The following is a 25,839-nucleotide window of genomic DNA, read 5'->3' on the forward strand; positions in this document are numbered from 1 at the left end:
TATCTTCACGAAATTTGGTGTGTGTTATATATAGCATATAATTATATAACTACATATAGCACATAGCTGCCATACAAACCGAACGATCGGAATCAAGGGCTTATATGGAAAATTTTCGCATTTGACGTGGTATCTTCACGAAATTTGACATGGATTACTGCTTAAGGTAATAATACAATCTCCGAAGAAATTGTTCAGATCGGTTAACTATAAAACCTTAATGTTTCTAGCAAACAACCCGGCTAAAAGGAATTAGTAAAGTGTTTTCTTCTTTTTTATTTACTTTTTCTTAAATAAGCTAAAAACTCCTTAACAAAAGTACTAAGAAATTGTATTGGAATCCTCAAAGGAATTGAACACGGTCTCGCCTAGCAAGGACAAAATATTGATCTACTGATTGTCTTTACTTATATTCATGGATATCTTGACGGAAGAAAGTGGAAGATATAAGCCGAAAATGAGATAAATATGAAGAATCTTCTTAAACTAAGAAACAATAAAAAATATTTTTTTGCATTACTTCAAATATATTTGTTAAATTAATTTAGTTAAACAAAATCGTATAATACTTCAGATAATATCACACACATGCACAAATGTCAGAATTTCAATTGAAATAGCTCATTACGGTAGTCCAAGCGACAATCATTACGAGCATAACGGCCGAATGAGAGAACGTAGCCATAGCACCGCCGCCACCGCCACCGCCACCGGAACCACCACCACCCCAACTGCCGCCACCGCCACCAGTGCTGTTACCCGGCCTAGTGCTATTACTACCCGGTTTTGTGCTATTGCCACCGGGCCTCGTATTATTCGCACGCTGCATGCTAATCGCGTAGTTCCGCGTCACATTCTCGATCCAATCGGAAAAGTATGCGACATCTGTGTAAACGCCGGGCAGACGCGGCAACGCGCACTCAATGCCCCAGGAGACAATACCGGTCAGCAAATTGTTACACACCAGCGGACCGCCAGAATCGCCGGCGCAAGCGTCACGTTCACCCTGCAGATAACCAGCGCAGAGCATACCCTGACGGATGAGACCCTTCGCGAAAGCGGTGTCCTCGGTGCATTGCTTCGCACCAATTATGGGTAAGTCAACTGATAACAGATCAGTAGACAATACACCCTAAAAAAATGGATGCATGGAAAAAGTAAACAGTTAGTGATGGCAAAAATATGATAACGGCAATTAATAAAAAAGCGGAAATGATTTTATGGGCCAGGGCCAAATGACTTTTATAAAGCGATAATGATAGCAATAAAATGACGCTGCGGAAAATATTGGGTTGTACATATGTAGGTATGTTTGCAAATATGGGTATAAATTTGTATAGACATTAATAACTATAATAAAGATAAATATTGGCAACGCTTGGTTTGTATGCGTAAGTCATAATCTATTAAAAATTAGCAATAGTTCCGTTCCCGTACCTCTCCAGTACGTATCTCTCACGCTCAGAGAGTAAGTAAGGGTGTAAATGATGGTGAAATTGACAAAATGAGTTGAACGCTTGTGATTTCTGCTACAAAAATGTTTTAAAACCAGAGAAGAAATAATTGAAAGCAATTTGGATTGATAATTTGCAGGTTATGTTCCAAATATTCTAGTCTCAATGTATTAAAATAGAAGATCTCAACTACAAAATGACGGATCTCAAAGCATTCTTAGAAGTTTTTCAGCTATCATATAAACCTTAAAGCCACAAGTATATCCCAAAAAAATCTCACTCACCCTCTCAGTTTGACCCCAACCTGTCGCCTGACAGACAGTGCCTGCCGTTGTCGCAGTTTTAGCACGCTGAATGGGCTGCACAGTGGGATATCCTGCGGGCACGGAACCATTCAAAAACACCAAAGCAATATCATTCTCATATGTGGACAAATTAAATGGATTTATGCCATAAACAATCTGCTCGATATTGAACTGCAGCGTGTACTTGGTGCGCTCATAACGATCCAGCGTGCCCATGACCACAACGAAATCTGAAGCAGGACGATAAATGCCAGTGTCGATTTCTTGACTGTCAAAGTAAATAGTACAGAAATTATTGTAGACTCGAGGTATTTAAGGAAACAATTTGAGACTCACTTGACAAAGCAATGCGCCGCAGAGAGCACCACATTCGGCCCAATCAACGAACCGCCACAAACGTGTCCGGCACCAAAAAAGTATTGATCATTAAGACGTCTACGAATCGACACCTGATGTTTCGTCGCATTTTGGTACGCCAAAGTGCCATTGATAATGCGTCCACCCAGTCCAACGGAGCTTACGCCGGTATTCGCGCCGGTTGCAACAACTATGAAGAAGATCGCCAATAAAAGTGTGCTCAACCCTCTTGCCGCCATCCTGCCGTAGCTCGTGTTTGTCAAAAAATGTTAGTTCCAATAAGTTACCCTTGTAATCGAATACTTTGGACTGCTCACGACAACGACGTATAAATTAGTGATAACCAATTCAATGCGAAATTTATTTAAACAAAAGCAATAACCCTCACAGTCGATTATCTAATCTAAACGTCGTCTAACTTTTAGTGATATCAGTTTTGGTGACTTCAACTATAACATATAGACTTTATAAATTAACATCTGATATGTGTCGCTATGTATTTATCTTTGTAATTGTATGCGTTTATTGAAATTCGTAAATTAATACTTGAAATACTAATTGCACCGACTTATCACGAATTGATCCTCTTAGAATAATTTACGCATACCATGTTATACTGAGAGAGTATGGAGTATATATATTAGCTGGACTGTTGTGAATCCCATAACATAATACCAATAAATACTTTATAAAAATGGCAGCATATGACAAAGTCTGCGATACCATCATGAATTTGATAAAATATTTTATAGGAAATTTTATTTTTGAATTTAGGCAAACTTTGAGCAACACTTTTCTCTAGTGGTTTCTTAGATAAATGAGTGTTTTGTGTGGTCAAGAGCAAAAATAGGTCATAACAATGACTTTGCTGTTGTAGACGTAAATAAATGTGTAGTTTCCACGATGTCAAATTTAATGACAGTGTTTGAAAAGTGAAAGAAAGTGGAAATCATGTCTTCCAGCTTAAAAGCACAACACAAGGAAACATTTTACGATCAATATATTTGAAAAAAAATTAAAAAAAAATATATTATTGTCAAATTTATTGCCATTAAATTTGACAACAAGAAAACCGTATATGAAAACCAATGATCATTTGTATAGCAACTTAAGAGATCTTTGCATGATATTAATAACTATCCTACATTTAGAAAATATATATAACAGTTAATTTGCTTATCTAATTTTTTTATTGTCATTGAATTTGGCAACATTAAAAAAGATTACAAATAAAGAAATTATGAATATAGAACTACTCTTCTTCTTCTTGACTGGCGTAGACACCGCTTACGCGGTTATAGCCGAGTCCACAACAGCGCGCCACGTATCCCTCCTTCTGGCAGTTTGGCGCCAATTCGTTATACCAAGTGAAGCCAGGTCCCTCTCCACCTGGTCCTTCCATCGGAGTGGAGGTCTCCCTCTTCCTCGGCTTCCACCAGCGGGTACTACATCGAATACTTTCAGAGCTGGAGCACTTTCATCCAGCGTAGCCGCTGTCTTTTTATTCGCTGGACTATGTCTATGTCGTCGAATAACACATACAGCTCATCGTTCCATCGTCTGCGGTATTCGCCGTTGCCAATTCTTAAGGGATCATAAATCTTCCGCAAAACCTTTCTCTCGAAAACTTCTAGTGCCGTCTCATCGAATGTTGACATCGTCCACGCTTCTGCACCGTAAAGTAGGACGGGAATGATGAGAGACTTCCTTTTCATTGAGGGTGTTTTTATGTGGTGGGTCCCAAACCCTACCCACAACCGCATAAGCGGGTTTCGCCTTCTCACTTTAGCTCGCCTCCAGACGGATGTCTGTTGGCTACCCAGAGGATACTTGGTCTAAGACCGGAAGTCGTGAGCTGCTTGAGCCACATGTAAAAGAATCGTTCCTGGCCACTCCCAAGAGAATGACAGTCAGAAACTTTCCTCACCATCCGCCATAGAACTACTAATAACAAAAAATAAAAATTAATGGAAATTAAAGGGATAAAGAATGAAAAGATAGAGGATCGCTTTAAATCAATTTATTACATAAACTGCCTGAGTTTGGCAAATAGTGGTATCGTCAAGCAGTGACGGACAGCTGAGTATATTTTTAACATAGAAACCTCTCTCCTATAAATCAATCACACTACAACTTTAGAAACATTAAAATGTTATTGTAAATTATTGTAAAATACTGTCATCAATCCAGTAAAGCCAGAAGAGCAAGTGTCAGTAGAGTCAAAAATGTAGAAACATGACTAATGCTCGCTGCGCCTTTAACCCCGCTATGCTCTTCGATCCATTGCGACCAATAGGAGACATTTGTGTAGACACCCGGTTGTAACGGTACGGCACAACTCTTGCCCCACGATACAATACCAGCCAATTTGTTTTTGCAGACCAGTGGACCACCTGAGTCACCAGCGCAGGCATCACGCCCACCCTGTGGATAGCCAGCGCAAAGCATACCTTCACGTATCAGACTAGGATGGTAATTCGTTTCACTGGCGCAGACAGTTTCATTAATGATCGGCACATCAACAGTCAGCAAAATATCGGACAAGTAGCCCTGAGAGATAACGGTATATTTAATAAATCAATAAGTCACAGTTGCAGAGAGTGATATCAATAGGGTAACAGAGTAACTCACCTCCTCAGTTTCACCCCAACCGGTTGCTTGACAAACTGTGTCATGCGGCACTTGTTGGGTATTCAGTTTTATTATTTGAGCTCTAGTGTAATTCGCGGGCACTGAATCGTTCAGGAACACCAAAGCAATGTCCCGCTCATAGGTGCTCAAATTGAAATGGCTCACATTGTAGATGATCTTCTGCACGTCAAACACCAGCGTGTAATTATTGCGTTCGAAACGATCCAGATTGCCCATAACCACCGTAAAGTCCTCATCTGGACGGAATGTACCGTTATTGATGTCGTAACTAGTGAAAATATTGATGTGCCCTTATTATAACTGTGTTTTAAAGTACGGTATTAAATACTCACTTGACGAAACAATGCGCCGCGGAGAGCACTACATCCGAACTAATCAACGAACCGCCACAGATATGACCGGTGCCAAAGAAGTAGCCATCATTGCGACGACGCCTAATGGAGACCTGATGTTTGGTGGCATTAAAACTCGCCACGGTGCCATTGATAATGCGCCCGTTTAGCTCGAAACTCAGTTGGCTACTACTCGGTGAGGCGTCTACCGGCAACAATGTGGAATTAGTATATATTTATTATTTGTTTATAATCACTTAAATTCCTCACCTCCTACTTGACTCTGTAGCATAACGCATAATGTCAGCGTAATTATTAAATATTTTAACATTTTGAAACACATTTCTTTAAATTGACACTTCAAAAATAAACTACAAAACTTCCAATTACTCGCTGTAGTAAAGCAACATCGATCAATATTTTTTGCGAATACCCGAAACGTGCTTCCTAAACCACGCTATAAAGCGAAATGCTCTCCAGTTTTAGTTTGCTGAAAACAAGTAGCTTTTTTCAGGAAATACCAATCTTTATCACTCTTAATCTAAACGCGAGAGTCGTCAAAGCTGATTTCTAACGATATCACTAGCTCATATATTATATATATCAAGATTACATTGATTAACTTCAATATTATTGTTCTAGCATAGACATATGTACATATTCTAATCGTGTGGGTTCATATTTGACTAAAATTGGCGTTGAGATTTATTTGTGCGTCCTTGGACCACTCGAAGTTAATAAATGTAATTCCTCTCTCCCCTAAACGGCCTTCTAATGAGATAACACTCCTTAATTTGTTAAGACTAAAGAGCAAAAATTCGGCAGTTATCTTTCATATATAATTAATGCAGCGGTCAGGCTGGCGATAGACTGTAGCATACTAAGAGAATCTCAATAGAAACCACTAAAGGATTGCTTTTAGTCCATTACTTGTAAGTACTAAACTTTATTTCTTTGGAATTTTTGATATATTATTCAAATTACAAATCTTTTTCACTCGATTCTTTGGAGTCCTTCTGGAGATACAATACTATATATATCGGAGAACCATTAAAAGAGATATCAGACAGGAATATGAAGTAAACTTCTGAGATCTATACACTATAGTTTAGAAACTCATTGTTTCCATCAGAAATTTGCTAGGAAATTCGAAAGAAACAGTCTTCCGAGGGACGAACACTGTTCTAAAGACGGTTTACTTAAGTTTCTTATTATCTTCCCTGCTCTTTGACCAAACAATCCACCATTTAGTACTTTTGCACTTATCACACTTGGCTACTCTGATAACTTCGTGTTTTACCCATGAGTTCGGTTTTTCCAACCGCATTGGTCTCTCTCGCCTGCTGTCGTCATTTGATTATGAAAGCCATATAGCTTATCTCTCGTGACTAGACTGCTTATGCGAGTATTTTGATAAGTCATTAATCATCTTATTATTATGAATGTGTTTGGGATATCCCTCGTTTCATTTCATTTCCTTGATAGACATAAACATTAGACAAATTGTCTAAAAGCAACTCTGATTGTTTGGCTAACAGACTATACTCGAACTCAATTAGTAAGGAAAATGGGTGGAATGAATTGGAATAGGTAGGCTTGGATAACATCCTTTATCCGATATTGATTAGGTCCGCTCCGTGGTTGTATATCAGATAAACTCTTGAACGAGTCATTCCCAATAGACTTATACTCGGCTAAAGCACTCGTAAAAGTTGTGAAATGTGTTTTGATATTACAGGTTCTTGACCATTCTAGGTGCAACCGAACTCACACTGTTGATCCCTCAAGATAGTCAACGGAAAGAAATATAATATTTAGCCCAAACTAACTGTACTACAAATTGAAACCAAACGACAAAATGGCAAAGACAGTAATTATAACGGTTCTCTTATATATTTTACGAGTATATATGTACTTAAGTATAAATTGATATCAAATTATCAACATTTATCTATTCAGTACTAAACCAATAAATACTGTCAAGAAAACAGTAAGACCGGCCAAATGACCTGAGTTCGCTGCGCTTTTAACATCCGTATGCTCTTCGATCCACTTCGCCCAATAGGATACATTCGTGTAGACACCTGGTAGTTCGGGTTGTGCACAACCGACTCCCCACGATACAATACCGGCCAATTTGTTGTTGCACACAAGTGGACCACCAGAATCGCCCGAACAGGCGTCACGCTCACCCTGCGTATAGCCAGCACAGAGCATACCCTGACGAATGAGTCCAGGACCAAATTTCATATTATTTGCGCAGACAGTTTCATTAATGATGGGCACATCAACAGTCAGCAAAACATCCGATAAGTAACCCTATAAAAATAAAAAAAATAAGTAAATATGGAAATTATAAGAATTTATCTCCGACTATCAACTCACCTCTTCAGTTTGTCCCCAACCAGTTACCTGACAAGTGGTATTGTCGGGCACTTCTTTCGTATTTATTTGAATAGGTTGGGCTCTGGTGTAATTCGTGGGCACAGACCCATTCAGGAACACCAAAGCAATGTCCGACTCATAGGTGCTGAGATTGAAATGGCTTACATTGAAGACGACTTTCTGTATGTCAAATACAAGCGTGTAATTGTTGAGTTCGAAACGATCCAGATTGCCCATAACCACAATGAAATCCGAATCCGGACGGAATGTTCCGTTATTGATGTCGTAACTAGTGAAAAAATATGTGTACCGTTATTATAACTGTGTTTTGAAAAGAGTTAAACACTCACTTGACGAAACAATGCGCCGCGGAGAGCACTACATCCGAACTAATCAACGAACCACCACAGAGATGACCGGTACCAAAGTAGTAGCCATCATTGAGGCGACGTCTTATGGAGACCTGATGTTTGGTGGCATTAAAACTCGCCACGGTGCCATTGATAATGCGTCCGTTAAGGTCAAAACTCAAATGGCTGCCGCTCGGTGGAGTGGCCGCTGAAAAAATTTATATTGTTTTCTCAAAATAGTTTTAATTTTTTTTTAACAAAAGTAACTAACCCGTTAATTGTTGAACGCCACAGAACGCGAGCGCAATTATTATGTATCTCAACATTTCTGAACACTTTAATATATAAATATTATATCCAAATTATTTCTGTTGGCAAATATTTGAAGAGTCCTCTGCGTGTTATGTTCTGTCCACCACGAAAGTATGAAATTAAGTGCCATGAAATGCTGTCATTTAGATACTTGTTTGTTTTCAAAGGAATTTCCAGGCAAATTTATATCTATGCACGTTTTTGTACCTTTATGCACACATAGTTGTGCTTTAATCTAATCAAATACGTATTTCTTTTCAGAACAGTACTGATTTGGACCGATAGCATACGGTTTTTAGACATTGGTATATAAATATTAGTGGTAGCTTCATTGCTACACTATTAATTCATTCATAGACAGAGTATTTTCAAAATGTTAAGGGGTTGATTGGGGTGTTAAGCCTCTTATATTGAAAGTAACTTATTTGAATTGACATTGAGAGTTCGTTTAGATCCAAGTGGATCGACTATTTATTATTTGTAAGACAATTCAATTTTTTTGGGTCTAGATAAACATAATTGCCGAAGTGAAGGTCTCTGGCAATTAATCTATAGATTTACTTCTTCTGCTGATTATGATGTTACCAACTAGATGAACTGCAGTAAAACTTTTTTTTATTTTTTTACCATATCACATGTCTGCGCTTGATTAACAGTTATTTATATACCGCTATATATCAATATATCTAATATTAATAAGTTTTTTCGTTTTTTTATGACCAAAATAAACTGCTACAGCTTTTATCTACATACTGTGGAGCACGCTTCAATACATTGCACAATATTTGGCGAATTGCAGGATCTCTTTAGATTGAATGATTATCATTTATAATAACAAATATTTTTAAAAATTAAGTGAAAAAATATATTTTTTTATAATATATTTGATTGAATTAAATAACACCAAACACCCCCTTCGTTACGCCCATGATAATTAACAGTTAGAAGTACATACTAAAATCTCAAGTACTTGATACTAAAATAAATTAAATTCAATTCATATTGTGATCCGACAGTAGCCTTTTATCACCGAAGCTTCTTTTGAAAATATAATTAATTTTTAATAATATTATTTACAATTAACTAATATTATCTATGACACATTGATATTTAGAATATTACTGAAAATCTGTTATTTATGATAACTGTGTGGTGTATTGTAAAGTTGTTGTTGTAAATGAAGTTATCTAAGGTATGTGAGTCAGGTCTAAAATAAATTTAGATCTCGAATAAAAGTTATTTTCTTCGAGGAGAATATTAAAAATCTGAATATACATATAACCCCTTTTCAGCACGATTTTTTTTTTAATTTTTTATTTAATATAAATAAATACAATTATTATACGAATTATTAAAGAATATATTTAAAGAGAGAGTGAAGTTTTAGAGTTTTCAAGTAGTTCCAGAAAAAGAAGACCAATACATGTGATTGATCCTTTCTTTCTTTCTATACCAAATCCTTTGCACTATTTATGCAATTTAAGTAAAATAAAAAAAACCTCAAACAATCAGCCTCGGAACCCCATATGTATATATTCACAAATCAGTCACGATTTCGAATATTTAAATTAGATTGATGGCTAAAACAACGAAAGCTTAAAAAAAAACTTTTTTGAAATAGATGGCAACACTGCAACAGTTGGTTTAAAAAACCTTTTCTTGAATTGAAATTTGAAAGAAATTTAATTTGATGAATAATGCATTTCAATAAAAAGTTGAAACATGTGGCAACCTTTTTTTTCATAGTAACAATTTTAAGCCACAATTTTCGTAGATTTAATAATCCAAATTATAATGTTGTATTTTTAATACTAATTTTTTTTTTAATTAATTTTAGAACAGGTGGCAACATCAAAACTGACCAACTTCAGACCATCTTAAAACCATTGAATTATATGAACCAAATAGGTTAATTTATTATTAATGCTAAATTTTGCTTTAATACATTTTCAAAAAAGTGGCAACCTCCCACAAAAATAATATATTTCTTAAAACTAAGGGTTTTTAAACCACTTCAGTTTATGATTTTCAAAATGTTTACTTTTCTAATTATTATTTTTTACCTAAAAATTTAAACCGCTGGCAATCCTCTAACTTTTTTTTATATATAAAATGGATAAATATAAATAAAAAAGTATAACCTAGCTCGGTACCAAGTAACATCAAGATTTCTGAATTTTATTCAAGGCCTTTGAGAGCACACATAAACCCCACATCTATCTAGCTTATTTTAAGGTGCTGCAAACAACCGTTAAGTGAGTAAAACTACTATATTCATGTGCGAAAGCATAAACATACATATATTTCCGTGGACTTGCTAATAACTTGAAATGTGATAAGGCGCGTCAAAATAAATTCGATATACATTATCTTTATATAAGTGTGGGTGTGTGCCTTTGTATTTTTGTTGTTTCAGCGTCTGACGTTAACTTTATTATCTTGTCAAATTGAATAGGAAATCAAAATCAAAGCACAATTTATAAGATTGTAAACAATGGCATGCCAAATTGCAAATAAATCGAAACACCCAACATATACATAAATACATACAAACAAATAAATTCGTTGCTTATTTCCCCAAAAAAAGGCGCTTATCGCACCCGCGTGAGTAGCGAGCAGCAGAAGGCCATAATCAGCAACGACACACAACTGCGCATACCAGCTGCATTGGCGCCAATAACACCGCCACCATAATTGGGACCGTCACCATCGTCGCCGCCATCGCCAACACCGTCATCACCACCGACACCGTCATCTCCAAAACCACCAACATCCTCGAAAGACTTCGTTTGATTGTTGATCCACGGCACATAACTGGCCACATCTGCGTAAACGCCCGGATAGCCGGGCCGTGCGCAGCCCACACCAAACGACACCACGCCCACCAGCTGATCGCCGCACACCAACGGTCCACCGGAGTCGCCAACGCAAGCATCACGTCCTCCTTCCATGTAGCCAGCACAAATCATGCCGTCACGCACTAGTGCACCATAATTAACGGTACATTGAGTCCTATTCACAATGCCCACATCGACCACCATTAACTGCGGTGAGTAAACGCCCTGGAAGAGGATAAAATTATAATTAGTTTACAATTCGATTACAATTAGAATATAAATGTTTTACAATTCAATTATAATAAGATTATAAATGCTTTACAATTACATTATAATCAGATTACAATTACATTACCATTACTCAATTACGATTACGATTACATTTCAATTACTTTACCATTGCTCAATTACATTACGAATACATTACAATTAGATTACCATTATTCAATTACATTACCATTACTTAATTCCATAAACACGATTAATTTGAATTACATACATTCTCGTTGCGTCCCCAACCGGACACTTGACATACGGCATGGCTGGCATTCAAATTTCGCTCGTGATTTAACGGTATTACACGAGCGCGTGTAAAATTCACCGGCACTCGGCCATCCAACTGCAATATTGCCACGTCATTCGCATAGCTGGTGGCATTGAATTCGCGATGCACCGACAACTTCGACACGCCAAACACCAAAGTAGTACCGTTATCTTGCTGATAACGATTCAAATTGCCCATGACCACCGTGTAGTCGCTGGCATTACGAAAACGATTGAAGGTGGTACTGAAAACAATTTATGCACATATGAACCGTTATAAATCACCGAGGATTGATCTGAAATTTCTCACTGCAAGACAGTGGCACCCACTCACCTCCAGATGCAATGCGCCGCGGTCAGCACAGTGTTGGGCGCGATAAGCGCACCGCCGCAGATGTGGCCAGCCCCAAAGAGCCAATCGCCCGACGTCAAACGCACCGACACCTGATACTGTGTGCCTTCCCACTGTGCCTCGGTGCCGTTGATTATCTTGCCCTCATGGCGTTTCCAGTGCGTCAACGAAGAATTGTGGAATTCTTTGAAGACGAGAATTTGTACAATTATTTGAATTTATTCAACAACAACAACAACATACTTGTGCTCTGCACCACTTGAAATGCCAGGCAGACATAAATTAGGCACCAGGAAAACCCTTGTAATTCCATGCCTTTGCACTGATTTGCCGATTTATGACCGAAACTTTATTTATTGCAACTGTAAATTCTTCAATCGTTGTATTTAGTAGATCTGTTCTGCGTCAATTGCGCGACTCCTCAACTGCTACTGTTGGTATTTATGGCTGTGTCTGGAGTATATCTATTGTAATGAAAGTCCACATTCACCAACTCTTACATGCACACACACATACATACATATTTAAAAATTTTGTATCTATTTTTATCAATTCTATGCGACATTTGCCTATAATGAGTCAGTGATAAAAAAGATACATTATTAAATTTAGTTAATGATTAGATAAAAATTCAAATCAATTCATTGACCAACCTGTTGTCGCTCTCACACGTGGATATATACATACATATATACACACATTACCAGATATATGTACATATATACACGCTTCGCCCGATAAAATTGCAAGCATTTAGAATTTGCGCCGCTTGTGTTCGCAAATTTCTCCAAAATGCTGTTATCAATGTATGTGTTTGTTTGTGCGCTAGATATTAATATAATTTTTTTTTTTATCATTCATTTGTTTCAATTTGTTTGCGACAAATTGCTAATTGCTTTGATTACGGTGATTAGCTGTGATTTATTGTCACACAGCAAAACCCTTTTTGCTTCGATTACCCTGAACATTTGCATACTTTTAGGTGAAAGCCAGAAGATTACTCCAACTACAGTGCTCACTCCCTTAATGGTACCCAGTACTCGCTCCTTCAATGGTGATACTGTTACACGACATTTGTACCTAAACCACAGAAAAGGCTATATCAACCAAACTTTCTAGAATCGTTTCTTTTAGGTACTACCTTATACAGTCCAAAAATGGAGGATATCGGATTATAACCACGCCCACCTCCCATACAACCTTTGTTGCAAACTACTAAAAATGCTTTAACACTTTGAGCCCCGCGTGCCCCACCGGTGGACATTTATGTTTTGACGTATTGGGACAATGTGACCACCCGTGCGCATTGGTGGATTTTCATTATGGGACATCGTGACCACCGTGGTCATAAGTCGTGTTCCATTTACAGACATTGTGATCACCGGTGGAAACGTTCTGCATACATTTTCCATTGAAATAAAATTTGTTCGGTCCCAGGATGTAAGCCTTTTTGACTTGGACTCTGTAATTTGGTCTGCCAAAGCCCAACAAATAGTGAATCAAATTTAGGTAAGAAAAATTCATTTCATGAAAAAGCAACAAAAATGCATTTGGTTTATCAAAAATAAATGTCACAAAGTCACCTCATTCGCAAAAAATCAATAAAACTAAGAAAACAGATTTTGGTCCCAGCTTGTCAACTAAAGCACAACCCTTCGTCAGCATGCGGTCCAGCGGTGCAGAAAAAAAATGACCACGGGTGGGCACGCGGGGCTCAAAGTGTTAATTCAGTAAGGAAAAACACCAAAAACCTTAAATTCCATTATAAAGAAGGTACAGAAAGACTCCAACCAAATTGATATACAAAATTTTAAGTGGGTGTACTATGGGTCAAAAACCATCGGAGTTTCGGAGACTACTCGACCAATTGCAATAAAATTCGGTTTATAATATCTTTCTAGCTTCCCAATGATATGTTGTGAAAATAGGGCAAATCGGTTCACAACCACTCCTACTTCCTATATACCAGAACTTTGAAGTCGATCTGAATCATTTACTTTACACTATATTTAAAGTAAGCACTAGGCAAGATATCGGAACAGAACTTTGCAAACATACTGCATTTAAAGAGTGGCATCGCCCTTCTAAAAATCGTCGAAATCGGTCCATATGTTTTCAAGACCCTATATATCGAATATGAGGACCTCAGTGCTACTAACAAATTTTTTTACCGAAAATATAGGTAAATCTCTCAGATATTTAGAAGTAATTGAGAGGAAATATTTTTCTTTTAATAATATGTCTTCGTGCCAAAAATGAGTGAAATCGGGTCATAACTTAGTTACGAGAGTATATAATGTTCGGTGACACCCCTTAGCCCTTCCTTACTTGTTTAATTTGTTTTTATTTTAAAAAGTCTGGCAACTCACATGCATTTCAAATTTTTAAAATGTGAAAAATTAAAAAAAAATATATGTGGCAACTCCAATTATTTTTATGATTAAATGATGTAATGTTGGTAAGGGTGGCAACTATAAATTTCTATGTTGTCGAGAAGTAAATTAATTCATTATTTCTTTTCAAAAAAATTATATTTCGCGTCAGCTGGCAACTTCATAAAATCGTTTTATAAAAAATAATTTTAAAAACTCCGGAAAATTGAGAATTTTTAATATTCACTTTAATTTCGAAAAATTATTCATTTCGATGTTAATAAATATGATATAATTAAATGAAATTGCAATTTTTTATATAAATATTTATTATAATTTTTAAAACAGAATTTCAGTATTTTTAATCAAGTTCTTCGTAAAAAAATAATAATAATTAGGCCCCAAAATTTTTACCGAACCCCAATACATAACAATTCCCATTTGATTTCCTGTAACGGATATACTCATTTCCATCCCTTTGGCAAAACGTAAAGCGAATATCTTATATACCAGATGTATGGAAAGAGGTTAAAAATTGTGGATATCTTGATATATTCTGCTCCCACTGAAATTCTGAATAATTTACGAGATCATTTAATATTTGGTTCTTCCTTCAAATTAATTTAAAAAATCTTTTTATTTTAATTCCATTAATTTCATAAATAAAATAAAAATTCAAATAATGTAATCTATGTATTTTGTTCTGTTTATTAGGTGAATTGGGTTAAAGGTTAAATGTTCAAAAATTCCATATTTATTAATATTCATGAGAGTACACCAGGTGGTATGAGCAACATTTCAATCGTTATACCGATAAGGTTATCGCGAAAAAATTCAATTTTTCGAAATTATGGATCTGATGACTATTAAAACCAAATTTCTAGTATTATATTAAATTGTACACCGTTAGTAATTTCAAAATATTTTAAATCTTAGATTATAGCTATATGATTTTAAAATGTTTTTGAAAAGATTTCTGAACTATGAAAGAAACCAATATACCACTAACCAGTGCGATATATATGATAAAGAGGCACGACATCTCGTTTTGCGGTACCGAAATTTACATGGATTTTATTCGGCAAAGGACTGTCCTTACGACGATATAACCCTTTTTTATACTCTCGCAACAAAAGTTGCTAAGAGAGTATTACAGTTTTGTCCACATAACGATTGTTTGTAAGTCCTGAAACTAAACGAGTTAAATATAGGGTTATGTATACCAAAGTGATCAGGGTGACGAGTAAAGTTCAAATCCGGATGTCCGTCTGTCCGTCCGTGCAAGCTGTAACTTGAGTAAAAATTGAGATATCTTAATGAAACTTGGAACACGTGTTCCTTGGCACCATAAGAAGGTTAAATTCGAATGGGTGTAATTGGACCGCTGCCACGCCCACAAAATGGCGAAAACCGAAAACACGTAAAGAGCTATAACTAAGCTATAAATAAAGTTATGAAAATAAAATTTGGAACATAGGATCGCATTAGGGAGGGGCGCATTTTAATGTAATTTTTTTGTAAAAGTGGGCGTGGCCACCTCCAAATAGGTTTTTTTGTATATATCTTGCAAACCAATAATGCTATATAAACCAAACTTTCTGCAGTCGTTTCTTTTAGACGTTTCCTTATACAGTCCAAAAATGAAAGAAATCGGATGATAACCACGCCCACCTCCCATACAAAGGTTAGGTTGAAAATGACTAAAAGTGGGTAAACTCCCTAACGAGAAACGTCAGAAACACCAAATTTTACAAAGGAAATGGCAGAAGGAAGCTACACTGAGATTTTTTTACAAAATGGAAAACGGGCGTGGCGTCGCCCACTTATGGGTCAAAAACCATATCTCAAGAACTTTTTGACATATTTCAATGAAATTCGGTATATAATATTTTCTTGACACCCTGTTGACACTGGTGGAATAGGGGCGAAATCGGGTCACAACTACGCCTACTCCTTACTTGTTAATATGTAAGTTGGAAGCAAATACTTCATTATACTTCATTATACTAAAATTCTGTATTTTGGGACTTGAAAAGGTTTGGGCGATTTCAACCATTTTTATACAATTCTATATATTATAAATGAAGAAATACCCATTAATAGGATGTCTTTGGTTAACCCTTGCAAACGGACCTATCGAAATAAAATACAGATCTAATAGAAACTATATTCTTAATCGTTCATAAAGGTTGGTTATTAAATATCAGATTTACAAAAGGATACCATAAACTTCGTAAGAACTGTCGTTGTAGGAAATACCTTTTTAACCATTCGTAAAAGCAATAAAATATATAAAATAATAATATATTTATTTCATACGAACATTCAGAATTATTAATTTCTTTATTTATTATTCAAAAATTTCATAATAACATATGTAATCTATATATTATATTTAAAAATATATAAAATTTATTTTTTAATAATATTTATGAGAAAACTTTCATCGAACAATAACCTAAAAATAGCAAAAATAATACCATTAGCTAACTGTAAGCATCACACCAATAAACAACAAATAAATCCCAACAAAACATCCCGTGAGACCCTATTTAGCATAAACCGCTTGCGACCACAGCAAAGCAGTCAGCAAACAGAAAATACCCAACACGATTTGCTGAGGCGCCAACTTTAAGCCCATTGCGCCGCCATAACGCGCGTAATTGAATGTGGTATTCGTTGCTAATATCCAGTTATAGTAAGCGGAGACGTTTGTGTAGACACCGGGATAGCCACTATCCCACGAAAGAACGCCACTCAATTTGCCATTGCAAACCAAAGGGCCACCAGAGTCGCCTAGAAAGGCAATCGTGTCGTTATTGGTTAGATTGCCGCCGGCACAAAGCATGCCTTGCGTGATTCCACCGTGAAAACTATTGTTGCATTGCTGCAAGTCGACAATCGGAATAGTAGCACTCAATAGTATAGGCCAATTTATACGCTGAGAGAAGAAGAAGATTCTTTTATGGAATTCTTTATATGGAATATTGGCTGTAAAGCAACAACTTACCTTCCCCGTTATACCCCAACCAGTCACACTGCAGTTAAGACCCGGTTTCAAGGCCAACTGTTGGAGTGCTAAGGGTGCTGCGGTTGGATAATTCGCTGGTACCATGCCGGCTATGAAAAGTAGACCCAAATCATTTTGTAACGGTGTTAAACTAAAATCTGGATGCGGCACTAACTCCTGCACATTGTAGTGCAACGTATACGGTGTAACCTCGTGCAGATGCACCGAACCCATGTAGATTATGAAATCGCTTGGAACACGATAAATCGGTTGTGTTTTGTTGGGACTGTGAGAAATAGAAAATATAGATAAGAAACTATAATATACACAAATATATATATATTACAGTTCCGCTACTTACTAGATGAGACAATGCGCTGCGGTGAGTACCACACGCGTTGTTATAACCGCACCGCCACACCAATGCCCCTCACCCAACTGTATACCCTCATATGCCTGCAAACGCACTGAAACCTGCCAGGGCGCACTGGTGATGGCAACAGGTGAGGCACCAAACTGTTTCACATCATATACAGTTAGCAAATTTTTGCTGTTGGCATAGGCTGTGTGTATTATAAAAAGAAGTAACTCAATATTTACATATTTCTACAAATTTGCTTTCATTACAACAACAACTTGCAACAGCGACAGCAAAAAACAGACACAAAGAATATAAATATACACAAATATTTGTATATAGCATTTCTTTTCACTCGCTTGTTTTTGCAATTAGGTCATCACAACAACACAATACAAACATAAATTTGCCAATCACTCACACGTATGCGCCAATAGTAAAATTTGGAAAAGTCGCCAAATTGCTTGCCACATTTTCAATAATATTGCAACAAGTTATGTAACTGTAAATTAATAATATTATTAACTAAATATGAAATTAAAAGTAATTTTTAACCGTTATAAAGTCACACGCACCGGCCGAAAGACGTCTATTGAGTAAATGATTACTGCCTTGCAGCTTTGTTCACACCGACTGTTTACAGACATGTACATGTGTATGTAGTCATACGTATATACATTCATACATGGTGGATTAGATACAGTATTTATCTGGCAACGTATATACATGTATATATGAGTAATGTGTAAACATTTGCAAATAATACATATTATTATTGATATGTGAATGCCTAGATAAATATGTGTTACCGAGCCGGCCAGCCAGCCAGCAAAAGGCTTAAATTAATGTTATCTACATTGGGCGTACTTATGGTTAATTGATGACCGTAAATGTCAGCATGTACAATAGACTTAATACAAAGTGTGGAAGTACAATTTGTTTATTATTGCTTGATAAAAAAACGCTAATACATTATAGTTTAGAAAAATAGCAAAAACAGTGTGTATAAAAATGAAAATAATATTACAATTTACAATTTACAAATTACAACAACAGTTTTACAAAAATTTTTATAGTAACTATAAATATTGCAGCATATGTATATTAAATTTATATTTCTTTATTAATTTTTTTTTTACTTTTATTTTTGTGCTATAAATATATGAAAAGTGTATGTCTATCATCCACACAATTCCTTATCTATGGCGGCTAATTGACTCAGCATCGAGTCCACATAAGTGCTCAAATCATTTTTAGTCACTTCCAGCTGCTCAGCAAACTGTGGTTTCACCAAATTCCTTGCATTGTTTATAATTTTATGTTTCACATTCAAATTATTATTGTTTGGAGTTATTGTTTTAGTTGTAGTGGCAATTTTCGCCGGCGCAACAATTGCATGCAGCACACTTTCACCAGTGTCTTCCTTGAGTGCCAACTCATTTGTATTTGAATCACTTTTTGGACTTACGCGTCTATTTTGACGTGTGTGGGGACGATTTCCAATGCGTGGCGACGATTTTTTGGCATTACTGAAAATAAAAATAATTTTTTAAATGTTTTTGTTGTAATAAAAAATATTGCATGCATTTCTAAGACCTTGCTACCTCCTTCGTAGACTTATTGCTATCTGCAACAATTGGATTTGTCGGCGTTTTTGGCGAAGAATTACGCGTTACTCTACCACTTGGCGTGTTTACACTCTTCACTACGCTTTGCGCTATTGTCACTTCCTTGGCAATTACATTTTCCAGAACTTCGACATTTTCACGCACTTTTTTCACTTCATTTCCAATTATTGGCTCGCTATCGCTAAGCGATTGGCTTTCACTTTGACTCTGACTTTCATATTCCAACTCCTTCTTGGCAGATTGCAGCGAGCGCATCATTTGCGTTTTATAATTATGCAACGCTTTACGTTTCCTTTAGAAAAATAAAATACAATTAATGTTTACATTCATATATTTTAGTTAGCAGTTACATACCTGCTTCTAGGACTTTCTTGCACAGTTTTTCTCACACTCGTGGAACTTGTACCCGGTTCTTCTTTCTTTATTACAATCGACGGACTGCCTTTACTGCTGGGTGAACTATCCACTACGGCTGTAGACTCCTCTTCTCCATGCACTGACCGCCAACGAGCAACAATTCTTTGCAAAGTCTTTACATTCATGTCAGCATCTGCATATTGCTCACGAAACGTCTCCACATCAAATTTTGTCGTTGCTAAAGTGGCTTTAAAAGAAAAGTTAGTTTTATTAGTCAAATACTTGATTAACAATGTCAGCAAGACCTACATACATCTTCTCAAACTGCCAAATTCTCTTCGGTACTGATTTATTTCCTGTTCTTTGCTTTGCAATATCCCCAATAGCTCTTCGATTGTTGCTGGTAATACATCTACTAAACTCGCAACTTGGTTGATAGGTAGTTGGATGGTGCTTGAATCATTGTGTTGCTTTAAACGCCATTCAAAATGGAATGGAAATCCCTTAACACGATATTTGAGTTTTAAGGCACGCTCACGTGCATTGCTTGCCTCCGGGGGTTTATCATTTTCAACCCAAGTAGCTGAGTCCGGCAGCGTATTTTGTAAGGTATCAAATGCAATTGCCACATCATGCTTTATGCGTTTATTCAGTAGCTAGAGACATAATAAAAGAAATAATTAATTTAATTATATAAATAAATGCAATAGATTTGTTAACAACCTGTACGGTCTGCAGCACCTCGTCTTTAGTCTTTGTTGCTATCCAGGTTTCATTGGAATCATATAACAAGTATTCTATAACATCACCTTTCACATTGCAATCATAAAAATAAGTTATATCTCCAACACTCAATTCTTTTAACATACTAAACACTCATAAATGGTAACAAAATTATATTTTAACAAATTTAACAACTAATTATGCCATGCATAGTATTTCGTTTAGATAAGTCAGTTTATAAATTAATCATCACAAACAATTGTGAATGGGCAAGGAAATGAAATGTCAAATAAACACAGGGTGTTGTGAAGTTTTAGTTTTATTTTCAACAACCGACGGAAACGGAATAGTGAAGCGAGCGATTAATTTTATTAAAAATGTATAATTTTCGAGCTAAATAAGTGTTTTAATTAATAAAAATAGTGTTTGTTTATGTGGTGATTGTGTATTTATAGTATTAAGTGCATAAATTCAGTTTTACTGTGTATAAAATATGAAATTCCTCAAATTTTTAATATTGCATCAGCACCTACTCTGGACAACTCACAGCTGCACATCAAAAGTGCATTTTAAGCAACCGGAAATACATTTATGTATATAAGAATTGTTTTAACGTTACATTGTACTAATTTCACAATTTATTTAAGCGTAAATTGGTTGTAAAGTTGCTAGAAAAGTATTCGAAAAATTTTGAGGTTAGCATTTTTTCTTATGGGGCTCCCATTTGTGTGTATAAAAATTGAGTTTTAAAGAACTACGAAGCTGCGTGCATATATATACATACATACTTATTTGCTAGTTTGTGCTAATAACATCATCATTTCTTTTTTTATCATAAAATCCATAACCTATATATTATCCGTACCTAGTGAAGTACTTGAAATTTGTGCTCTTACCTTTACTATTCCAATTTAGTAAATTTAAATTTATTAAATAACATTTGTATACTATATTTGATAGAAATTAAATATATTTTTTTATTATGTAATCATATTAGCATACTAACACACACACTTAGCCAACTAGTTTTATTGTATGCACTTCTGGAAGTTTACAAGTATAGCGAAAAATAGTTAAAATATTTACAGAAAATATCTAAATAAGTATATTTTATTGTTTGTAGCTTAACAGTACATATTTATAGAATTATTTAACTACGAAAAATATATAGAAAAACAAATGAGTAATTCTAATTTACTAATTGCATAGGCAATTGATTTAAGGATTTGCTAATGCGCTGATATTATTTTAATACTCAATGGAACTAAATAATTAAACACTTTTAGTGCACATACAACTATGTATGTGTAATTGTTGTGTCATTTGAAAATAACTACAGCTAACCTCACACTAAAACTAAAGAGTTTTTAAATTGTCTTTTCAATGTCTTTTCTCCGTGTCATAATACAAATTTATGTTAATTTTCTTAAATAATATATATCGTGTCTTTACATTTTAAATGTATAAAATTGAAAGTAATACAAAACTTATAAATAAATTAAAAGTAGTACTAGTAACACTTTCTAATCATAGGGTGATACGTTTGGGCTTATTAAACTAAACAGCAAATTTATTTACATTTTGATTTCTTTTGTGGCGGTTTTCTTCAAATCTGTGGCCGCGCCCATAGCTCACTCAAATCTTTCGGACGTATTTTACCGATTTCTAAAATGAATAGTAGAAAGTTGTATATATTAAAAGCATTTAAATGTTTCAATAAAACCGACCTACCCATTGGACCGGGCATTAGACCACTGTCACGCTTCGGAGAAGGCCAGACCATGTCAAAACGCGGTTGTACTGCTAACTGATTTGATTGTGATGGGCGAAAACTGGAGCTGCTGCATAGAAACGAGCAGAAATATTATATATGAAGTGTACGCAATTCGGGTTTTTTTATAAAAGTGTTTTTCTTTAAATATGCCAGCTTTTAAGCAAACAAACTTTGTACTAACCTATAAGGGTGCTTCAAACAGCCGTAGACCTCGCGATAACGTCCATATAAAGTGCCATAGGAGACACCCAAAATACGCGCAGCTTTCTTCATCTCCAATCTTTTGTTCTTTATAGCATCCAAAACCTAAAACAATGTTTTTCAAAAACGATGAAAAAGATGATAAAGAAAAACTTATCAAAATGTGTTTCAACTTACACGTCGTGTGAACGGTTCCTCCCAGAATTGCGGTCGTCGTCCTTTAGCCAAGTAATCGTCCATTTTGATCACATCTTGCCATTCAGATATCTCCTCGGTGGTCAAACGCAAATCAGTGCCGTCATACTCTTCCATCTTTATGTCCACATAATCCTGATCATTGCCATTGGCAGCGCCGGCAGCTCCGACTACTGTGCCGCTTGAAGAACTCGCCGTTGCACCTGTCGACGGTATGGAGGCGGTCGGCGCATGTACGAAATCGTGCGTCATCAATATGCCATGTTCATTCAACAGATAACCCTCAGGCGGATATTTGCCATAGGCGGGATGGTGTAGCGATGGAGGCGGCGGCAATGGTAATGGTGCACTGGGATCACTGCTAATATTTCCACGCTTATGCGTGCCGGAATTTGTAGTATTAGATGTAGAGTTGCTGGACTTGTCCTTAGATTGTCGCACGTTTTCCATTTCTTCCACCGGCTGTGGCACCGACGCAATAGCTTTGTTCTTTTCTTCATCCTCCTCATCCACATTGGCGGTCTTATGGTCATGGATTTGTTCAGTTGTCTCATTTTGTGCTGAACGCTCTTCGCGTTCGCGCTCTTCATTGTTTGTGCTGTTGTCATCGCGCTCCTCGGCGCTTAAACGCTTACGCGTTAGTGAGCGTTCACGTGCATGCAACTTTTCATGTTCCTCCGAATGACGTTCCTTACGCTTCCTCGCATCAAGCTTCGCCGTACGGTTGGCTTCTTTGTCATCTACCATATCCGACTTTTGTTCCTTCATTGTGGCGACTTCAGTGTCACACTCAATGGCTGGCTCATTGTCGCCACCGCCACCCACATTCACTTCCAAATTACTGGTAATCCATTCGGGGTCTGCTTGTGCATCGTCGTGTTCCATTTCATCCTGTTGGTGCAACTGCTGCTGCTGGTGTTGTTGCTGCTGCCGCTGCAGTTGACGCATGCGCTTATTATGTTGTTGTTGCTGGATGTGTTGGTGATAAGCGGCTGCTGCGGCGACAGAGGTTGACGAGTGCTGCGGTATCGGTGAGATGACAGCAAGGCGACGCTGCTCGTCATACTGGCGCTGCGCCTCTAAGTATGCTTGATGATGATGATGCGCGTCCAAATGGCTGCCATACTGTGCGAGTTTTCTGCTGCAAACGATGGATGGTATTTAAGTTGGTTACAGTAAATAAAGAAATAAGTAAAAATCAAACTCACACATTGAAGACGTCATAGGCGTCATCTAGTGGCGGACGTCCGCGTTTGCGTTTCGGCCCCAAATAACTTTCAACCGGCGAAGCAGCCGAAGCCACAGCAGCTGCAGCAGCAGCGGCGGCCGCCACGGCAACCATCGAAGCGCTGCTCGTTGGCGGTATGGGCGTCAAGGTCGGTAAGCCATGATGCGCATGCGCCGTCTCCTTCGATGAGGAGAGCTTGCGTTCGCGCGACAATCGCTGCGGTGGCATGAAACTCGGTGAGCCAGCGCGTTGTTGCTCTGGACGCATATTGTACATATCATTTCCGTGTGTGGCTGTGGGTGAGTGAAACTCGGTCGCAGCGCTGGGCAGTGGTGGACCGTCCTCGTCATCGCGCCACGAAACCTCCGCCAAACCTTTGATTTTGAGATCATCTGCAGTCTTTAAGAGTGAGGCCAAATTTGCCTACACGTAAAAAATTAGATTTCTCTTAAAAAAACTATACTGTTTGAATAAATGCCACTTGCACTTACGTGTTCCACATTGATTTCGCCTTTATACATAAATTCAATTAAGCACTTGACATCGGCGAATGTGACGTCCTTCATTATGATAATCGGATCGCGTTCACTGGCATAATTGGTGAGCACTGTGTCGAAGAAACTGCTGCAGGCGCACAAGACGACGCGATGTGCGCGTATCAGTTGGCCCTCACAAGCGAGCGTCACATCGCAGAAGCAGCCACGGTCCAACAGTTGTGAGAACATTGTCTGCAGATTACTGTGATGGTATTTCCATCGCAGGCAATATTGTTGTGGCAACATGGTGTCCCTCTGTAAGAGAAGAGGAAAATATGTAATTAAAGCATTAGTTGAATTTAAAACATTCTTTAGGAAACTCAAAAGTATGCTTTCCAATGATTAAAGATTTCGATGTCGATTTCCTTTTTTTTCAAAATTTAAAATGGCGGATCCAATATGGTACTGATCTAAATCTTAGTTTACCTTTGCTTCGCTCCTTTGTTTATACTAATTTTGTTGTGAGTCGAACCCATGTTGTAAGTAGTAAAAACACTTTACGGTGTCTGAAACTGAATCTGTGAATATTATTGTGAGGTTAGGTGTTTATAACCTCAACTCAACTAATAAGTTCTAAATAAGTATAAATAATTGATTATTGGAGTATGCTTGAATCTGTTGGGTCGTAGCGGTACGTTAGGCTCTAGATCGATGATTGGCTCTCGGTTAAGAAGATTGCCTTGAGGTCAATGAACGTTGGGATCTAAAATTGTGTTTACAAAAGACAAATGTATACGAATAAACGATCCATTAGTTGGACAATAAAGAAATACAATGTATTATATGAACTGAAGAAGGTTCTATACACATGCATAGATTTCATTGGATACTTTAGAGATACTTATATATAGTTACACACCCTTATGTATATATATTTCTCTAAAAAAAGCAATATACTCTTAACGCTGACACATTGCCCTTTTTCTGACAACAAAAGAACCGAAAAAAAGCCAAATAAATTAAATTAAATTCAACAATTTCAAGGAAAGGGTTCGTTTAGGTCAGACCAAGATTATGAAAAATTCAATTCAAGCGAGAAAGAAAGTCGAAAATGTGTGTTTTTACAATCCTTTTCAAATTCTTTACTACCGAAAAGAATGCACAAACTGTCCAGCATGTGTCCGCCCGTCGAGCGTTCCAAGCAACATCCCTCAAGCGCATACACACACACAAACTTACATACACCTCATAAAAATTTTAACAGTTTTACTCAACGCTAGAGAAATATTCCTCGCACACCCCCCTCAACATTTTTGATATGCAAGAAATTTAGATGAGCTCCGAAAAAATTCGAATTCACAAAAAATGGAGAAAATAAAAATGAAAAATTTAATAAAAGCAAAATTTTCGTTGGCACCGAAAAAAAAATGAAAAATGAACATAGTTTATAGGCAACAAGAAGAACATTACAAAAAAAAAACAGCACGAAAATACCGTAAAATTGGAGAGACAAAATGTAATAAAATGGAAATATAAAAATAAGCTACAAAGAGCGGGGGCGACAAGTAAATCAAGACACTTACAACAACAACACCCCCAAAAAAGGCGTTCGTTTAAAAGAAACTACAGAATTTTGCG

At 36.7% G+C, this 25,839-nt stretch overlaps 7 protein-coding genes across 19 annotated transcripts in view; all 7 read right to left on the bottom strand.

Moving 5' to 3' along the window:
- Positions 1-496: 496 nt before the first annotated feature.
- On the bottom strand, positions 497-2,474 carry LOC128922070 (trypsin eta-like). Its single transcript, XM_054231516.1, has 3 exons — positions 2,096-2,474; positions 1,739-2,027; positions 497-1,132 (listed from the first exon to the last, which is right to left on the bottom strand). Exons 1-3 carry the CDS (start codon positions 2,353-2,355, stop codon positions 608-610), a joined length of 1,074 nt encoding a protein of 357 aa, XP_054087491.1. The 5' UTR covers positions 2,356-2,474; the 3' UTR covers positions 497-607.
- A 1,647-nt stretch (positions 2,475-4,121) lies between these two features.
- Positions 4,122-5,581, bottom strand: LOC105213830 (trypsin eta). Its single transcript, XM_011186919.3, has 4 exons — positions 5,371-5,581; positions 5,101-5,305; positions 4,748-5,036; positions 4,122-4,666 (listed from the first exon to the last, which is right to left on the bottom strand). The coding sequence occupies exons 1-4, from the start codon at positions 5,441-5,443 to the stop codon at positions 4,298-4,300; spliced, it is 936 nt and encodes a 311-aa protein (XP_011185221.2). The 5' UTR covers positions 5,444-5,581; the 3' UTR covers positions 4,122-4,297.
- A 1,386-nt stretch (positions 5,582-6,967) lies between these two features.
- LOC105213829 (trypsin eta) lies at positions 6,968-8,290 on the bottom strand. The gene is made up of 4 exons (XM_011186918.3): positions 8,107-8,290; positions 7,836-8,043; positions 7,486-7,774; positions 6,968-7,419 (listed from the first exon to the last, which is right to left on the bottom strand). The coding sequence occupies exons 1-4, from the start codon at positions 8,159-8,161 to the stop codon at positions 7,048-7,050; spliced, it is 924 nt and encodes a 307-aa protein (XP_011185220.2). The 5' UTR covers positions 8,162-8,290; the 3' UTR covers positions 6,968-7,047.
- A 2,130-nt stretch (positions 8,291-10,420) lies between these two features.
- Positions 10,421-12,315, bottom strand: LOC105213827 (trypsin eta). Its single transcript, XM_011186917.3, has 4 exons — positions 12,123-12,315; positions 11,862-12,063; positions 11,484-11,772; positions 10,421-11,209 (listed from the first exon to the last, which is right to left on the bottom strand). Exons 1-4 carry the CDS (start codon positions 12,190-12,192, stop codon positions 10,739-10,741), a joined length of 1,032 nt encoding a protein of 343 aa, XP_011185219.3. The 5' UTR covers positions 12,193-12,315; the 3' UTR covers positions 10,421-10,738.
- A 4,360-nt stretch (positions 12,316-16,675) lies between these two features.
- Positions 16,676-18,258, bottom strand: LOC105213857 (trypsin). 4 transcript variants are annotated; one of them, XM_054230643.1, is made up of 5 exons: positions 18,195-18,249; positions 18,041-18,121; positions 17,623-17,824; positions 17,262-17,547; positions 16,678-17,192 (listed from the first exon to the last, which is right to left on the bottom strand). In XM_054230643.1, exons 2-5 carry the CDS (start codon positions 18,090-18,092, stop codon positions 16,800-16,802), a joined length of 933 nt encoding a protein of 310 aa, XP_054086618.1. In that variant the 5' UTR covers positions 18,093-18,121; positions 18,195-18,249; the 3' UTR covers positions 16,678-16,799. The 4 variants fall into 4 exon arrangements, with proteins under 4 accessions (XP_028897221.2, XP_054086618.1, XP_054086617.1 ...); XM_054230642.1 differs by having other exon boundaries at positions 18,175-18,249; XM_029041388.2 differs by lacking the exons at positions 18,041-18,121; positions 18,195-18,249 and adding an exon at positions 17,889-17,979 and having other exon boundaries at positions 16,676-17,192.
- Positions 18,259-18,726: 468 nt separating this feature from the next.
- On the bottom strand, positions 18,727-20,586 carry LOC105213826 (uncharacterized). Of its 2 annotated transcripts, none has more exons than XM_011186915.3 (5): positions 20,328-20,585; positions 19,918-20,260; positions 19,602-19,851; positions 19,216-19,539; positions 18,727-19,148 (listed from the first exon to the last, which is right to left on the bottom strand). In XM_011186915.3, the coding sequence occupies exons 1-5, from the start codon at positions 20,469-20,471 to the stop codon at positions 18,800-18,802; spliced, it is 1,410 nt and encodes a 469-aa protein (XP_011185217.2). In that variant the 5' UTR covers positions 20,472-20,585; the 3' UTR covers positions 18,727-18,799. The 2 variants fall into 2 exon arrangements, with proteins under 2 accessions (XP_011185217.2, XP_011185218.2); XM_011186916.3 differs by having other exon boundaries at positions 19,009-19,148; positions 19,224-19,539; positions 20,328-20,586.
- A 693-nt stretch (positions 20,587-21,279) lies between these two features.
- Positions 21,280-25,839, bottom strand: part of LOC105213824 (longitudinals lacking protein, isoforms H/M/V) — a 51,558-nt gene continuing 46,998 nt past the window's right edge. For 5 of the 9 annotated variants that reach the window (XM_011186912.3, XM_054230639.1, XM_054230638.1 and 2 more), the window contains exons 3-8: positions 24,217-24,516; positions 23,706-24,148; positions 22,480-23,638; positions 22,283-22,407; positions 22,059-22,168; positions 21,280-21,992 (exon numbers count right to left, since the gene is read on the bottom strand). In XM_011186912.3, coding sequence (XP_011185214.2) covers positions 21,934-21,992; positions 22,059-22,168; positions 22,283-22,407; positions 22,480-23,638; positions 23,706-24,148; positions 24,217-24,507 — 2,187 coding nt within the window. In that variant the 5' untranslated portion in view covers positions 24,508-24,516 and the 3' untranslated portion in view covers positions 21,280-21,933. Of the gene's footprint in view, positions 21,993-22,054; positions 22,169-22,282; positions 22,408-22,479; positions 23,639-23,705; positions 24,149-24,216; positions 24,517-25,839 lie in introns of all 9 variants that reach the window. The other 4 variants (XM_054230641.1, XM_029041379.2, XM_029041377.2 and 1 more) reach the window with 4 other exon arrangements.

This window comes from Zeugodacus cucurbitae, chromosome 5 (assembly GCF_028554725.1).
Source record: "Zeugodacus cucurbitae isolate PBARC_wt_2022May chromosome 5, idZeuCucr1.2, whole genome shotgun sequence".
In the NCBI taxonomy this organism is placed as follows: domain Eukaryota; kingdom Metazoa; phylum Arthropoda; class Insecta; order Diptera; family Tephritidae; genus Zeugodacus; species Zeugodacus cucurbitae.

Bases quoted from the DNA above. Each gene is read 5' to 3' on its own strand.
- LOC105213857 (XM_029041388.2), bottom strand. From the start codon at position 17,964: ATGCTATATACAAATATTTGTGTATATTTATATTCTTTGTGTCTGTTT. The intron at 17,548-17,622 runs GTAAGTAGCGGA...TATTTCTCACAG, and splicing joins GCAGCGCATTGTCTCATCTA to TCCCAACAAAACACAACCGA. The intron at 17,193-17,261 runs GTAAGTTGTTGC...TTCTTCTCTCAG, and splicing joins GTTGGGGTATAACGGGGAAG to CGTATAAATTGGCCTATACT.
- LOC105213826 (XM_011186915.3), bottom strand. From the start codon at position 20,471: ATGTTAAAAGAATTGAGTGTTGGAGATATAACTTATTTTTATGATTGC. The intron at 19,852-19,917 runs GTATGTAGGTCT...TTTCTTTTAAAG, and splicing joins ATTTGGCAGTTTGAGAAGAT to CCACTTTAGCAACGACAAAA. The intron at 19,540-19,601 runs GTATGTAACTGC...ATTTTTCTAAAG, and splicing joins CAAGAAAGTCCTAGAAGCAG to GAAACGTAAAGCGTTGCATA.
- LOC105213830 (XM_011186919.3), bottom strand. From the start codon at position 5,443: ATGTGTTTCAAAATGTTAAAATATTTAATAATTACGCTGACATTATGC. The intron at 5,306-5,370 runs GTGAGGAATTTA...TGTTGCCGGTAG, and splicing joins GCTACAGAGTCAAGTAGGAG to ACGCCTCACCGAGTAGTAGC. The intron at 4,667-4,747 runs GTGAGTTACTCT...GTTATCTCTCAG, and splicing joins GTTGGGGTGAAACTGAGGAG to GGCTACTTGTCCGATATTTT.
- LOC105213827 (XM_011186917.3), bottom strand. From the start codon at position 12,192: ATGGAATTACAAGGGTTTTCCTGGTGCCTAATTTATGTCTGCCTGGCA. The intron at 12,064-12,122 runs GTATGTTGTTGT...TCGTCTTCAAAG, and splicing joins TCAAGTGGTGCAGAGCACAA to AATTCCACAATTCTTCGTTG. The intron at 11,210-11,483 runs GTATGTAATTCA...ATCCTCTTCCAG, and splicing joins GTTGGGGACGCAACGAGAAT to GGCGTTTACTCACCGCAGTT.
- LOC128922070 (XM_054231516.1), bottom strand. From the start codon at position 2,355: ATGGCGGCAAGAGGGTTGAGCACACTTTTATTGGCGATCTTCTTCATA. The intron at 2,028-2,095 runs GTGAGTCTCAAA...TTACTTTGACAG, and splicing joins GCGGCGCATTGCTTTGTCAA to TCAAGAAATCGACACTGGCA. The intron at 1,133-1,738 runs GTGAGTGAGATT...CCATTTTTTTAG, and splicing joins GTTGGGGTCAAACTGAGAGG to GGTGTATTGTCTACTGATCT.
- LOC105213829 (XM_011186918.3), bottom strand. From the start codon at position 8,161: ATGTTGAGATACATAATAATTGCGCTCGCGTTCTGTGGCGTTCAACAA. The intron at 8,044-8,106 runs GTTAGTTACTTT...AAATTTTTTCAG, and splicing joins TGGCGTTCAACAATTAACGG to CGGCCACTCCACCGAGCGGC. The intron at 7,420-7,485 runs GTGAGTTGATAG...TTATTTTTATAG, and splicing joins GTTGGGGACAAACTGAAGAG to GGTTACTTATCGGATGTTTT.